Source organism: Pseudonaja textilis, chromosome 7 (genome assembly GCF_049901715.1).
Source record: "Pseudonaja textilis isolate UNSWEBS1 chromosome 7, rPseTex1.2, whole genome shotgun sequence".
Taxonomy (NCBI): Eukaryota; Metazoa; Chordata; class Lepidosauria; order Squamata; family Elapidae; genus Pseudonaja; species Pseudonaja textilis.
The window spans coordinates 17833186-17849031 of NC_141996.1; the positions used below are offsets into that span (position 1 = coordinate 17833186).

The following is a 15846-nucleotide window of genomic DNA, read 5'->3' on the forward strand; positions in this document are numbered from 1 at the left end:
TGTGCATTTCTTATGCCAAAGATTAATAAGCCTGGCTATTTAATTATGAGTGAAATGTTCCTTTGCTTTTCATTGTTACATCATTGTCAGGTGTATGGTGCTTGCATTGCCCATATGCTGTTTTAATTCTTTTTACCATTATTTTCTAGGGTTGGTTTCTCAGGGATGCTGAGAGTACAAATCCTTTGATTTACATACATCTTAATTTGGGATGGGTTAAAGACCAGGGCATCTCTAGACCCTCCACTCTAGAGGAATAAAAGGATATGAAAATGATTCCAAGCTCATCTCCCTTGGCTTAATTTGCTAAAAAAGTATTGAATTTGGTCATCTATGTCTTCTCTTTATTTTTTCCTCCCCAAAAATATATTGTGTGGACAATGTATTAAAGTACAGATCTACAATAATTAGTTTGAAAGTGACCTGTAAGGTCCCTTTTTGTCTTTTTCTTTGACTTGTGGTATTCTTACTGATTTCAATCTTATTCATACCAAACAAAATACTAAATGCAGTTCTAAAAGGCTGTACAATTTGTGGCTATTTATGTAATCCTTTGTCTAGAGCAGGGGTGTCCAACCTTGGCAACTTTAAGCAAAGCTGGCTGAGGAATTCTGGGAGTTGAAGTCCACAAGTCTTAAAGATGCCAAGGTTGGACACCCCTGGTCTAGAGGAAGGAAGGAAGTCTTTTTAAATGGCCATTGAATCTAATATTCAATAAGGGTAGAATGAAAAAAGGTTTAGTTTGTCTTTTTCCTCTTAAAAGCAGGTTCAGCTATATTCTGTAACACAATATAAAAAAATCTTCTGAACACTCATATACCCCCAGTGTATGATTGTGAAGTTTTAATAAAATGCTTCATGGGATACTTGTTTGTAGGGAAACATTTATTAGTCTCTACTTCTGGTATACAGTAGATAACTTTATGCATTGAATGCATGTCTAGCTTAAAAGATGACTTCTTTCTTATAAAGGTTTCCATATCATTCTTTAAAGTTTTCTTTGGTATACTCTTTTCTTCAGAAATCAGGTGGGTAGCAGAGAGAGAGAGAGAGAGAGAGAGAGAGAGAGAGAAACCAAACTTTAGAAGACTTTCCCAGAAAGAATGATCTCATGTCAGTTCTTTTGTCTCTTTGGCAAGTTGGGAAGACTTTTTCATTTCTAGCTTTTACTTTGATTTAAACCCTGCAAGATTTTGGAGTCTCACCAAATCTTCCTACCAAATTACAGCAGCAATGACACAATGAATAATTAAATATGTGAAGAAAATTCATGTTTAATTAATTGGTACAATTATCTACATGTTCAGCCCTTCCTTCCATTTGTCCTCATCTCTTTGGAGTACAACCCGTGCAAATCACTTCAAAAAAGTTACGCATCCCTCTTATAAAAAGACTCCTATTTTTCATATTTGAGGGTGGTTTGTTTGATTGCATTTACTTTAAGTATATTTCAGCTGTGTCAGCCATTCTGGAAGCAGCATTGCCAAAAAGCTAGACTAATGATAAATAAAGAATTACATATTGGAAAACCATTTACCAGATAACGATAATGGAAAATTAAGGATTGAAGAAATACATAAGAAGTAGCTTGCAAAGGATTCAGATGTTTAGTTGGCCAGAATTAATTTTCTTTGCCAGATGTGTGAAAAGTCCTACTATTAAGATAATGGTCTTAATAATCTTACAGTGGGTTTTTTTTTGGTTTTTAAAGCATCATATAAACTCAGAAATTATATTTTGTACGCCATCTTTTGTGCCTTATTGAGTGTAAGTCATCCATAAGTTATAAATTATTAATCTGTGTGTTGTGCCTGGCCTGCACAAATGTTAAGAATTGCTTCCAGCCAGTAGAAGTTTGCTGTCTTAAAAACAACACCATGCAAAACAGATTTTGATGAACTTATTGGGTAGCCTTTAATATTAGAGCAGAGGTCCTGTTCTGATATTTGATACTTTTCTATTTTGTAGCTCTCTTGGGCTTGCAGTGGCCCCTCGTGTACGATTTCTCCAGAAAGTCCAGAAGAAACTGCATACAGCGGAGCTTGAAAAAGAGGGGAAGGAGCCGGTGGAGGACACAAAGTTTTCTTTAAGTGATGAGGAGTTAGAAAAATGCAGGAGAATTTTCTCTAGAACAGGCATGTTGGGACAAAAAGAGCCAGAAGGCCTCTCTGGGAAAAGCAGTCCTGTTGAAGAAGCATTGCAGAGTCCGTCTGAGCCAGAAGAGCCTGCGATAGTCCATGAATCAAAGCCTGAAAGTCTAAATTTTTTCGAAGATGATGATGATGATGGAGACGACGACGACAATGCCTTTAAGGACGTGCTGACTGTAAAACGGCGAAATGTATTTGGCTTGGAACCAGAAGAGAAAGCACCATTGGTAAGGATTTTTTTTAATGTTAAGAGCCAGCCTTCTTCTTCTGGAAGAAGGTTATGATTTTCATTGTCTGGCTTTCCGAATGTACATAGTTGACTATTGCATTACACAAAATACCAGACTATTAAGCCTATGCCTTGATCTAGCAGAGCTTTTCCATTGCTCATATATGAATTTTGGATAGCTGGTTGTAATAATTTATTTGTACGAAGCTCTTACTTGTTTAAATTGAATATATGTAGTGCTCGACTTACAATCACAATTAGGGCAAGAATTTCTGTTGCCAAATAAGGCAGTTCTTAAGTGAGTTTGTGCCCAATATTACAACCTTTTTGTTCAAGTTGTTAACGAATCACTGAAGTTAAGTGCATCACATTCTTGTAAAGCCAAGCCAACTCTCTCCCATTGACTTTGCTTGTTGGAAGCCAGCTAGGAAGGTCACAAATGACAATTACATGTTCCCAGGACACTGCAACCGTAGTAAATATGTGTCGGATGTTAAGTGCCCAAATTTTGATTACACGACAGATGGGATACTGTGATGGTCATGTGAGGATTGGTCACAAATGACTTTTTTCAGTGCCATCAATTTGACTGGGTGCTAAACCTCAGTTGTAAGCCAAGGACTGCCTGTAGACTTTTTTAAATTGGTTGATATCTAAATTGCATAGATTGAGTTACTCAGCCGACTGAGTGGGCATCGCCAGGATGAGCTAGGGCAGCATGGGCCGGTCCTTCGCCATTTCCAGGACAGCCTCTGGAACAATTCTGGGCCTATCGCTGTCTCCGGTTCCAGCGTGCTTGACACGTTTGTTATATACCAATGTTAGGGTTATATCATAGATTTTATTTTTATAAGACTTCAAGAAATATTAGTAACTTGAACATGTATAATTTGATAATTAAACTCTTATTATTCTTTTGTAGTTCTGATTAACATTGGATTGTGGGTTAGTTAAAATATAATAATTGGCTTTTACTTTCATTGCCTTACAAAGCAAAAAGAAATGTAGAATTACTCCATTGCAGAATATTATGACAAGGGCTCTGGAAAAAGCCCTGACATTTCTTGGAGAAGTACATTATTTTATTATATGTCAACACTGGTTCAATCAAAAACTTCTAATTTTAGACTTAATACACACATTGGCATACTCACACTTTCATCAGCAAATATATTTTGTAATGTTGACAACTCATTTAATAAGTTGCCATGGTGAGAACAAGTTGCTTAATTAATTTTGTGGGTTTTAAAAGTGCAATGTATTTTAAATAATCTGTGTGAGTTGACCTTGAAAGGAGCACTGTTCAAATACCAGCTACTAAATCCAGAATGTCAAGATAGTAACTCAATTTGCTTTTAAACATGCAGCCTATCTTCGTATGACTTCTAAGTTTGTCACCTAAAGGATGATCAGTGCTGCAAGTTGTAGAAAAGTGTATATCAATGCTTTGATTGTAACCAAGTGTGTCACTGAGGAACTGTAGGAAGTTAACAATTTGAAATGAAAGTCCAGTCATAATTATACCATATATTGAATGACAAGTTCTATCCACGTACAGTATATGCTTCGTGATTTTTCTCTTCATGGTTAAACACACTTTCCCGGAGGAGTAGATGGCACCTATGGCTAGGGGAGCACAGGTTCACCTTGTACACTAATTGTACCCTTTGTTCACTGAGAGACCTTACTCAACATCACTCACACCTTAGTGATGTCTTGACTAAATTATTGTAATGTGCTTTATGTGCTGCCTGCGTTTGAAGACTACCCGAAAGTTACTAGATCAGCATGCAGTGATGCATTCAGTTTTAAGCTCTTTGCATTTTACCCATGTTGTGTGAGAACTGCGCTGGCTTCCAGTTGCTTTCTGGATACAATCCAAGGTGTTCGTTACTACCTTTAAAGCCCTACATGCCATGAAACCTGGTTATTTGCAGGACTACATCTTCCTAAATATATACGCCAGCCCCGCCAGCTCAGATATGGTGGCTGCGCTTCACCTTTCCTTAACTGTTGCCACCTGATGGAAGTTTGGAGATTCAAAGGGCCTCCACCTCTCACCAACAGATTCAGGCGTTGGACTAGAATGGAAGTGAACCAAGCAAATGTAAAGTCAATAAGGGGATTTCTAGGTGAGGTATGATGGACCAAAGATGTGTTTACAAAAGTGACTGCGATAACCATGGCGCAGCACCCAAGGAAGGTCGGTTTCCTGGAAATTTTCCAGATAAGGAGAGGATGGGAACTATCCAGAGCACATTGCCCACATGTGCTCTGGATAGTTGCTCCTTATGAGGTCACTGCAGGACAACAATTCTCCACAGGTTTGAGTGCCAGATATGAAGAGATGAGATGAATCACAACTGCGTCAGAGTCTTTTAAAAAAAATTGTGAAATACAGTGCAAGCCTCGCTTTCTAAACATTTTCAGAAATTGCCTATTGACCATGTTAACACTATTGGAAACCAAGCAGCACACTTGGTACTATAAAGAAATGTAGTGATGACCTCTTGGGGAAGGAAAGAAGATAGCGGACTCTAGTTTAAGTGGTTTTTAAAGGGGACTAGACAGCTCATGGAAAATTGGGCTGTCAGTGATTACATATCGTAATAGCTATTTACTACTTCCAGAATCGCAGGCAGCGTACTTTAAATGTCAGTTGCTAGAGACCTATAATGAAATATAGGTGTAACCCTCTTATACTCTTACATACTTGGATCCATGCCTTCAAGTACATGGTTTGACTATTTGCAAAACTTAATAGGTTGGGAAGGTGTTTTTTTTAAACAGATACAAATCTTAGTGGGCTTTGGTTGTCATTTTTCTTCCTGTTTTTTTCAGTTGGGAAAAGGTTAGTGTATCTTGTTTCTAGTCAATACAAATGTGGGAGAAATATGTTTGAAATTGCTATAATTGAGACAATTTCATGTTCTTTCCATTTCCAAACTGTTTCCCCTCCCCCTCCTTCCAAGCTCATCATGATCTTTTTGGTAATATTTACTCATTAGCAATTGGCAGGAGAGGATATCTTGGATATTTTGCTGATAGGTTCTATGATTAACACTACATTTTTCTATAATAAGGGAAATGTGATGACTTAAATAGTCCTTCCAAACCTATCACAATACTGAGTTTGTAAAAGTTACATGGCACAATCTCGGCAGTCTTTTGTATTTCTCTAAAACCTTATTTATCCTTTCTTTTTAAAATATTTTTATTTAAAAAAAATAACAGAACACTAAAATATTTTGATTTTGCATTTGAGGGGAGTAAAATAAAGCTTAGTATCACATAGGAGGAACAGATTTGGGTTCATTGGTTCTTCTGATGGTAGTTTTATAATACCTATGTGAGATTGTTGATAAATAATTATGCATGCTGTCATTGAAAATGAGGTGATAAAAATACAGTGGTCCGGGTGGATACATATGATGCTTATAACTTATTAATTATTATTCAAGGATTGCTAAGGCACTTCTATTCTTCCCCTTATAAAAATTCTACAAGAATATGGAAATTTTACAGCTGGGTGATTTATTATTTGAATAGTTGAAAGTATCATTTTCTCCGGCAAACTGAAACACATATTGTTAGTGACTATGTTTTTGCCCCAGTTAAAATGGAGTAGCTTATATCTACAGAATCAGAACAGACTATTAGTACAAATTATATCTTGAGAAATTTTAATGTGAATAATAGTGACTTTAGAATCAAGTGCTGGTTAAGAAGGCAGATACAAATTTATGGATTGGTCTGCTGTCCAGTTCCTGGGTCTCTTGGCACTTATTTCAAATTTTTACTGGCCACATATCAAAGGGGACAAAAGCCCAAAATTGATATCCCCTGCTCTATTTCCAAATCCTTGAGACCATGACTAGGAGATGTAATAACATTGATCAGTGTGGGACTTTCACATTTGAACTAATATCCAAGCCTAAACTCATAGTGGCAGTTGTATGCAAGTGATTAAAAATAATTGTGATCTCATTCCTTCTGTATCACAAAATGTGGAATGTGGAAAAGCTAAAGTATTGTGGCCTAATGTCCAGAAGTTTTTTAGTAAGATAATCAAGTGAAGAATTTATATTTCTCATGATTTTTTTCTGGGGAGGTGGGAAAAGTTTAATCATAGGATTCTTTTTGTATTCTATCACTATAGTGCAAGTGTTCCATCTAAGAATTTGCTATTTTGATTCAGTTGTCAAAAATGGAAGAGAACTGCGTTGACACCAGTGTAGTAACTTGTGTTCGCTATTTAGAAATCCATTTTTTTTCTCATTAGAGAAGGGAATATTAAATGTTAATTTTTTAATTGAATTAAGATTTGAATTATTTCTCATACCATTTTGAAAAACGATACAGAAGTATGAGCAATTTTACTGTAGCAATATGTAAAGGCTAGTGTTTATATTGTGGAAAATTAGATGAATAATAACTAATAATTTAATTTTAGAAACCTGTAAAGGCTTCTATTTTTATAGTTCAGTTGGTGCTATATTAGTGAAATGCTTTTAATATTCAGTCTCTTGGTAAGGCCATTACTTCCACAATATGTCTATGTTGTTACTATGTATAACTGGAACTTTAATCCCCTAATATAGGCTGAGAATTAGTTATCTTTATTGAAGGCATTAATATTATTCGGATTAGTTTGTACAACTAAAAATATAACCCTGGAAGATATTTGGATAGAATCTAAAGTAGAATGTAAGGGAATTAATCTGTAAGCACCTTGAAAAATAATTATCAAGAGCAAATCTTGCCAAACTATCCTTAACTCATGTTTTGATTGGATAATTTCCTGAATAGATTGTGAGAATGTCATAGATATTTCACAAAGTACTGTTGATTAGCAAGCTAATTAAATGTAGACTATTCAACATAATTATTAAATGGATACATATCTGGCTTGAAAATCATCACCCCAATATGCTCATTGGTCATTTTTTTAATCAAATTGGAGAGAGTGGGGTGCAACAGAAATCAATCCGAAGTGTTTATTCGTCAGTATTTTGATTAATGACTTGAATGAAGAAGCAGAGCCAAGGCTTACTAAATTTGCAGATATAAAATTTGTTAACTAGTTAATACCTTAGAAAACAGAAATAAAATTCAAAATAACCTTGATAGGTTAGAGAAATATGCTGAAAGTAAAATGATGAAATTTAAAGGGACATGTAAAGTTGTTTACTTAAGACAAAAATAAATGAACAAGTATAGAATGGAAGTCCTGGGCATTTGTGGAAAAAAATGTGGAATAGTAATTGCATGTAAATTGAATATGATCCAGCAGTATGTTGTTGCTGGAAAAAATGTTAGGTTGCATAAAAAACACCTATATTTTCCAAATCATTTACAAATTAAACAATTGTTCCACTATTTCTGCTTTGTTCAAACTCTGCTTGTAAATACGAGAACCAATTTAAGTTACTACAATCCGTAAGCATTAAAAGACATTGGTAATCAATGCGTCAATCAGAACTCTTCTTGAACATTGCATCCAGTTCCAGATCCCATAGTTAATCAGGTTAAGAGAACAGCAATTAGAATGATAAATGGACTAAAAAAAAGGTCCTTTGATAAGAAATTGATGGTGTTGAGAATATTTATAGTTAAAAATTTTTGAGTTGCATAATTGAAAGGGGAGCCTTTTGGCAGAGGTCTTCGTTGGTCTGTGGAGAGGGTATGAAAAGACCACAGATTGTAGGCAGCCTCAGTCTGTTTATTGTTCCTGAAAAATTCCTTGGTTTTCTTAAGAATTCTGTAGCTAAAACATTAGGAAAGAACCCCTTGAGCTCCAGTAGAAAAAAAACAAAATGAACCCAACCAAGCATGAATAAGAGCCCTCTATACAATATTGTTTAGTATTCTGCTTTCTTTTTTCATTGTGAGGCTGCCCAGAATAAGTCTCTATAACTTGGCAAGTAATCCTGCCAGAATTGGGCAGCCTAGAAATTTAATGAATGAATTAATTAATTCAAATGCTTGAAGGCATGCCATATAGAAATTCAAGACCCATTTCTTCTTGTTTCAGAGTACAGAACATAGAATTACACTGTAAATATAAATTATGACTGAATGTTATAAAAATATTTAATAAGAGCAATAACTGTGTAATCCAGTGGGTTTCTTTTCATTGGATTTGTCCAAGAGAGATTACTCAGCCATCTGTCTGATATATTTTAATTTTAATTTCAACACTAAGCAATTGGACTTGATGGCTTAAATAGTCTGTCTAATTGTGTGTGTGTGTATGTATATGTATACATATATGTATGTAAAAGAAGAAACAGACATCCTGCGATCTCCGGAACTAAAAATTATATTTATTGTACTTACTAAGCTTTCATCAACCTCTGCTGACATCGTCAGAGTATTAAGCTACCATTACAGAGATCTGTGCCTTTATATATCATTAATCAATTAATCACAGGATGTCTATTTCTTCTTTTACAAATAAACTTGGAACTTGTACTTTTAGAATAGTTTGATATGTGTGTGTGTGTGTGTGTGCGCGCGCGCGCACACACACACACATAATGCCTTTGCATTATGCATTCAGTGGGGCAAGATGGAATGTGATCCACTTAATGGGGGAGCAATATGTAGGAGGAATATATAGGAAATGATTTAGATGAAAACTAATTGAAATGTTAAGTGGAAAAAAGCCCAAGGCAGGGTTAAGATTAGCATAAAACATAAATACCCGATTAAAAACAGTTTCTTTGACACTGACAAAGAAAGGAAAAAATGGTAGAGTTAATGTATTTTATGGAAGAAATGAATTATTGGCTTATGTTGGTCATGCACTCTGATAAAAATATTTTTTAAATGTTACAAAGCAGAAAGAAATCTAATTCAATGCAGCAGCAGCCAGCTTCTAAACTTCTGGTAGTAAATTATCAGTAATTGCTGAGAACTTTTGCAGAATGTACATCATCTTGACCAATGGTTTTTTTTTTAGAGATTTTAGAAAATCTTGTTTCAAGCCCCATATGCTGTTCTGATTCTAAAATAGCTGTTCTGACATTATTGGAAGTGTTCCAGTGCTGTTCTGACTAATCCAGAATTGTTTTAAGTTCAAAATCGCTTGAATTTATATCACAGCTATTTCCAGGTCAAAAAAATTCAGGAATAATGGGAATATCATTTGACATGTTTTTGGTAAGGTCTGTATAAATCATTTCAATTTTTTCCCAATAATTTTATTGACTATTGTGATATATAAAATACAATGAAAATAAAGATAATAGGAAAATGGGAAAGAGAAAGAAAGGGGAAAGCGTGTTATAAAGGGAGAAAGAAAAAAAAAAGCATTGACTTCCAACTTTTTTTCATTAAAGTAAAGTACAAGATAGAATCACAGCCTCAACTTTTTACTTGAGCCAAACAAGTACTAGCCATCAACAAAATAGATTAATCAGAACAAACTCACAATCAAGAGTTCATTTCTCTCTGTCTTGAGCACAAAGTCTAGAAGCGGTTTCCAAGTAGAGACAAAACTGGATATATTCTTTTCACTAATTAAAAACAATCAATTTTGCTATCTCTATTAGCTTTCCCATTTATGTTGTGAGGATTGATGTATCTTTCCATTTCTGTACATATAGAATTCTTGCTGAAGTCAACATAAACAATAACAAACTTCTTTTTTTCAACAAAGATCTTTTTTCCAATTCCTTGTCCAAAATCCTAAAGAGAAAAACTTCAGCTTTCAATTTAACATTCAGTTTGAATAATCTTCTGAATTATAACGTGAATCTGGGCCCAGTATTTCTTTACTTTACCACAAATCCACCAAAAATTATAAAGCTATCTTCTTTAAAATTAAACTTCCATCATACATTTGAAATATCTTTATATATCCTTGACAAATTATTAGGTGTTAAATACCAGTGATTCATCATTTTATTTAAAAAATCCATTCAAATTCAAAGTTAATTTTAAATGGTTCAACTACAGTACATATGTTTTCCTTTGCTCAAACATTATATTGTATCCAAAGTTCTTTGCCCGCTGAACTATACACTGTTTCATGTATTCTTTTTCCAAATTCAGTTTTAACAAAATTATGTAAACCACAGCAATAACATGCTCACTATGAGCATACAATACAATTTATTTATTTTATTTTTTTTGCAAATTCAGACCCATAACTTGTCTAAATTAAATTTTTCCTTAAATTGTAAGCAGGGGTGGGATTCAAATTTTTTAACAACCGGTTCTGTGGGCGTGGCTTAGTTGGTGGGCATGGTTTGGTGGTTATGTGACTGGGTGGACGTGGCTTGGTGGTCCTGTTATTGGCTGGGCGTGGCCAACTCAATATCACTCACATCGAGGCACACATCTCCTCGCCTGGCCTCTCATGACTGGGGATGCTGCAACAGTCGTAAGTGTGAAAAATGGTCATAAGTCACTTTTTTCAGTGCCATTGTAACTTTGAATGGTCACTCCACACAAGCATAGTACCAGCAAATGAGGCGGAAAAAACTCCAGAGACATTCCTGAGTCAGGAAGTCTAGTCCTGTCAAGAATGTAATAAGGGTTAACGGAGAGGCAGTTTCTGTAAGCAATACCAGAATATTTCCTTCCTGCCTTCCTTACAGGATTAGGCCAGTAATTTCTTCTAACAACCGGTTCTCCAAACTGCTTAGAATGTTAACAACCGGTTCTAGTGAATAGGTGCGAACTGGTAGAATCCCAACCCTGATTATAAGTATGTGAATCAGTGGCAAAATGTCCTTCTGATTCCAATTTTTCTTTTCACATGAGAGTAGTTTCACTTTGCCTAAAAAACATTGTCTGATCATAAGTCCATTAGCCTGGCTGATTAACCCATTCCAGACTTATCAGTTCTGTCTATCTCACTAAAAATGTTTGGTTGTTAATTGAAATAATCAGCTTGGTATTTTTTTTTTACCTCTGATAAAGTAAAAAAAAATTAACTTTTTCAAAATGCTTTCTCAAGCTGCGTAGGAACATTTAGTTCTTACAGTGGAACAGCAGTTCTTTTGAGAATGTTATTTGTTAACTGATGAAGGCAGAATATGTGCAAAAATAGGGAGAGAAATAAGATTGAACTTGGGTTAAAAATATTACAGGACTATGCTTTTTTGACAAGCGAAGTTGGAAAATGCTGGGAAAATGCTGTGATAATTTTGCTTAAATATAATAAGTCATTTATTAGTAGTAAAATATTATGACTATATATTGAATTGAAAAATAAGCCTATCCAAATTGCCATGGTGAATTAATATCTAGCTAGTTCAACATTAATTTTCTACTTTCCAGTTTCTAATTTTCCATGAATTTTGATCTCGACATGAAAGAATTTTCCACTTTGGCTGTATGTTTTCTTTCAAAAACTTAAATAGAAGCAGTGTTTCCCATTAATGTTCCAACATTTCTGTATAAGAATGGCAATGAAGTAAGGGTAAATATATTAAGGAGTTAGAGTACAGAAGAGATTTGAAACATTCAGTTACCGTATGCAGTTGCCTAAATAATTCCAAATTATAGTGCTAGGGGCCTAATATTCAGAGAGGAGAAATTAAAGATAGAAGAATACTAGATTTGACTAAATGAGCATCAGAGAAAAGTAATTGATTCTTTGTATCTCCTTGAATGTGTCTATAAAGTTTTTTTGATGACATCATGGTAGTGATTTATCACTGCCTTGTTATGGTTATTTTTTCAACTTCCAGCTTAATCCAATATAAAGAATTAAGCACACAGAAATATAATTATGTAATTTTGTTTTTAGTGATATAAAATACCCTGAATTTCAGATCTTCAGATCTATAGTGATATTTATTTTCCTTCATCACTTGTTTTTATTATTAGTTCATTCAGATTGTTGGGGGCAATATGCTGATTCGGTAAACCACTTAGAGAGTATGAAGCAGTATGAAGAGAGATATATAAGTCTAAGTGCTATTGCTAAGTGTTATTGTTGTCTTACAATTGGCTTTGTTTTCTTTAAGTAGCATGCAATAGTTGATAAATAGTGACTGCTTTTATAGCCCCTTTTAATATTTCCAAATCCAGATGATCTTCATTTTCATTTTTTGTTTTTCCTTAAAAAGCATCAGCTATGAAGGGGAGTTATCTCTAAAAAACCGTCTGATATAAAACTAAGAACCTCGTAGAAATGGCTTCCTTAGAAAAGCACTTAGAAAATACAGTTCAGGATTCAGAGCACGGATATCCTGTTGACTTAGCATTTGGTAAGATTAAAAGAGTAAAGGGCCATTGCTGGAGTTTATTATAGACGCCTTCGGGTAAGCAAATGAGGTTTTTTTCTGCATCAAATGACCAGTTTTTCAAAGAGACATGCGATAGTGATAATGGGAGATTTCAATTATCCTGACGTTTGCCGGGAAGCTAATTCTGTCAAGAGTCAGAAGTCCAGCAGATTCTTGTCGTTTGTTGCTAACCATTTGTCAGGAAGTAGAAGAAAGAAGGTTGGGGAGAAATTGGTTGACGATTGAAGAACTGAAAGTGATCATGTTATCCTTGGGTTTAGTATGATAGGCAAAGAAAGAGGATCCCAAAAGAGATAGAACTGCATATGGGACTACACTGCAGTAGATTTTGATGAACTCAGACACAAGGAAGTACAGCTTCAAGAACTTTGAAATTCTGAAGGAGAGAAGTATTCAAGAAGGATGGGAAAATCTACAGCATGAGATATTAATTTCCTAAACTTTATTTATTATGCAGAACTCAATTGTCCTTTGTTGTTCAAATTGATGCTTCTGAGTTTGCATTGGGCATCTCTTTTTTGAGACCACTATTATCCGTTGAAAAGAACTTAGCAATGAAACACATCATTAATCACTGAACCTACCTTTTAGAAAAAAACATTGTATCCCAACCTGATTTGCCCTGATCAGAAGAATCTGAAATGCATACAGACCTTCCAGAAACTTGCATAATATTAGATCAGATTGGCACACTTTTTTTCCTCTCATTTTGAGTCTCATCTATATTGCTAGTTGACAGAACAAGTTGTGTGAGTATCTTTTCCTTAAACCTGATTTTTTTTTCCTCCTTATGAACCAACTTCCGCCTGGAAGTTGAGTCATGGCAACTGGACTTGTTTTCTTGTTGGATTGAGATGTTGACTGCTGTTATAAGCAATTCTCATCGCTGGAGATTTTTAAGAAAGAGATTGGACATTTTTTTGTCTCAAATAGTGTAAAGTCTCCTACTTGAATAGAGGGTTGGACTAGAAGACCTCCAAGATCCTTTCCAACTCTTATTCTGCTATATTGTTATATTGGAGGCCTAATTAGAAACAATCTTAATGAGAAGAAAAAAAAAGAAGAAATCAAATGAGGAGAGTATAGAGGCAAAACTCTCTTAAACGATGAAGAGAAAAAGAGGCAAGTGTAGGAAGTGAAAAGGGGGAGGATGTAATCAAAGAGTATGGGTCCATTTCCAGGCATTGCAGAAGTTCTGTTAGGAAGGTGAAAGCTAAAAATGAGCTGGAGCTTGTACGAGATACTAAGAACAGCAAAAAACATTATTTGTATATGTTCAAAATAAAAGAAAAAACAAAAAGGGCGTAGGTCCATGGAAAGAAGAAAGTTCAGGTAGTCCTCAACTTACAACCATAATTGACCCCAAAATTTTGGTCATTGAATGAAGCAGTCATTAAGCAGAGATGTCATGTGTCGCCTTTACTCAATGGCTGTAAGAGCAGCACTCCTAGTTGTGGTCGTTAAATAATGTTGCAGATGTAAAATGGTTAAGTTGTTAGAAATCCGTGGTTCAACGTACATCAGTGCCTCGGGGGAGGATCTTGTCAGATCTCAACTGGCCACAGGGCTCACCAGTGTGTGGAAACCTGCTGTGACCCAGAAGGCCTTGGCTAGCTACAGGGCTCACTGGGATGTAGAAACCTGCCATGGCTTGGGAAGCCCAGGCTTACTTCCTGCCTCACAAGGCCCAGGAGGTCTTGGCTGGGTATAGGGACCACTAGTGCACATAAATGGCCTTTGTGGTTTTTCTGCAATTACTGACAAATGCGCCCATTCTATGCAAGGCACGGCCTTCCTATGAAGGCTGCCTCATACTATCCTGCAAATAGGTGCCATACTTGCAATAGTTTGGGAGACTGTCCATATCACATGATTTAGAGAAGGAACCTTTTGAGTGATTGTAATCCAATGCACCCATGCTATGTAGCTCATACCCGCTAGTAGTTCCCACCTGCCAACTTGCTTGCTTGGAACTCCTGGGTCTTCCTGCTAAATAACCCATGTGTTTCCGGAGTTGCAATGGCAACTTGGACTGAGAGATTGCTGCCACTAAGCAATGCAGTCACATGTTGTCATACTTTACAACCACATTACTTAGAGATGAAGAGTTGATCCCAATTGCCATCATAATCTAAGGACTAGTTGTATTTATTTAAAACAGGCTAAGACTTCCTTTGGATGGAAAACCACGTTTAATCTATTAGCATTGTGCTGGGGGCACCACAGAGTAGGCGGGATTGAGATAAAGAAACAGGTTGGGTTAAGAGAAAGCATATGTTTGGTTTAATTACTTTACATGTAGATCTAACTAAGTTAAATTCATTAAATATGGCAGAGATTGTTTCAGCTATATTTAATCTTTCTCCTTTTTATCATGTGCTATATTAGTATTCATTTTTATATTGCCCTTCACTGATCTAAGTTCACTTTGCTCTCTTAAGAACAGACGTGACAGTGCATATATTTTGGTTAGGGTTTAACATCTTGGTCTTTTTATTCAAAGTAAAAATATAATTTAACCAAAGTAATTATGTTTAGTTACTCTGCTTATTAATTTGCTTTAATTAAAATTTTGTTACATTTAGAATTACTAAGATATGTAGGATGTCTTAATTTTATCAGCGTCTACTGGAAAAATCAAAGTTGAAGACAGAAGAAAGCATCAACTTGATAAAATAGAGTTATAGTAACAGCAGATTCACTAACTAGATGAAATTAACAATAAAGTCTATGAACAGATGTGCCACTGAAGCCTCTTTCTTTTTTTCTTAGGCAAAATTTCAATGTCCCTTTGGAGTAAAATGACGTTTTTCTCTTAAATGAGAATGCTAACTGCACTGTTTGTTCTCTGAGTATAGCAACTATAGCATTATGATATTCTATATAAAAGTATTCCAATTGTAAGTTAATAGAAACTGTGTAAAGGGAATGAAAGATAAAATTGGAACACATTATCTTATTGAATTCAGTATTCTAGACAAAAATCTTTCACAAAAAGTTATTCTTTTTAACTTGTTCCCCTTTCAGGCTAATTTATAGGACAGTGACATTTCTAAGAATTTTTCAATTATTGTATAAATTAAACTCAATTGTATTCATTTACAAACAGAACTAAGCCTTAATATATTATAAAACTCCAAGCCAATATTTTGTTCTCAAATGAAACAGTTACGAATACAGAAGAATACACTTTTTAAAGGAG

At 35.0% G+C, this 15846-nt stretch overlaps 1 protein-coding gene across 1 annotated transcript in view; it reads left to right on the forward strand.

Moving 5' to 3' along the window:
* The window catches only part of DDX10 (DEAD-box helicase 10), a 159250-nt gene that overhangs the window by 46437 nt on the left and 96967 nt on the right, over positions 1–15846 (forward strand). The window contains exon 13 of the mRNA XM_026721030.2: positions 1969–2377. Coding sequence (XP_026576815.1) covers positions 1969–2377 — 409 coding nt within the window. The remainder of the gene's footprint in view (positions 1–1968; positions 2378–15846) is intronic.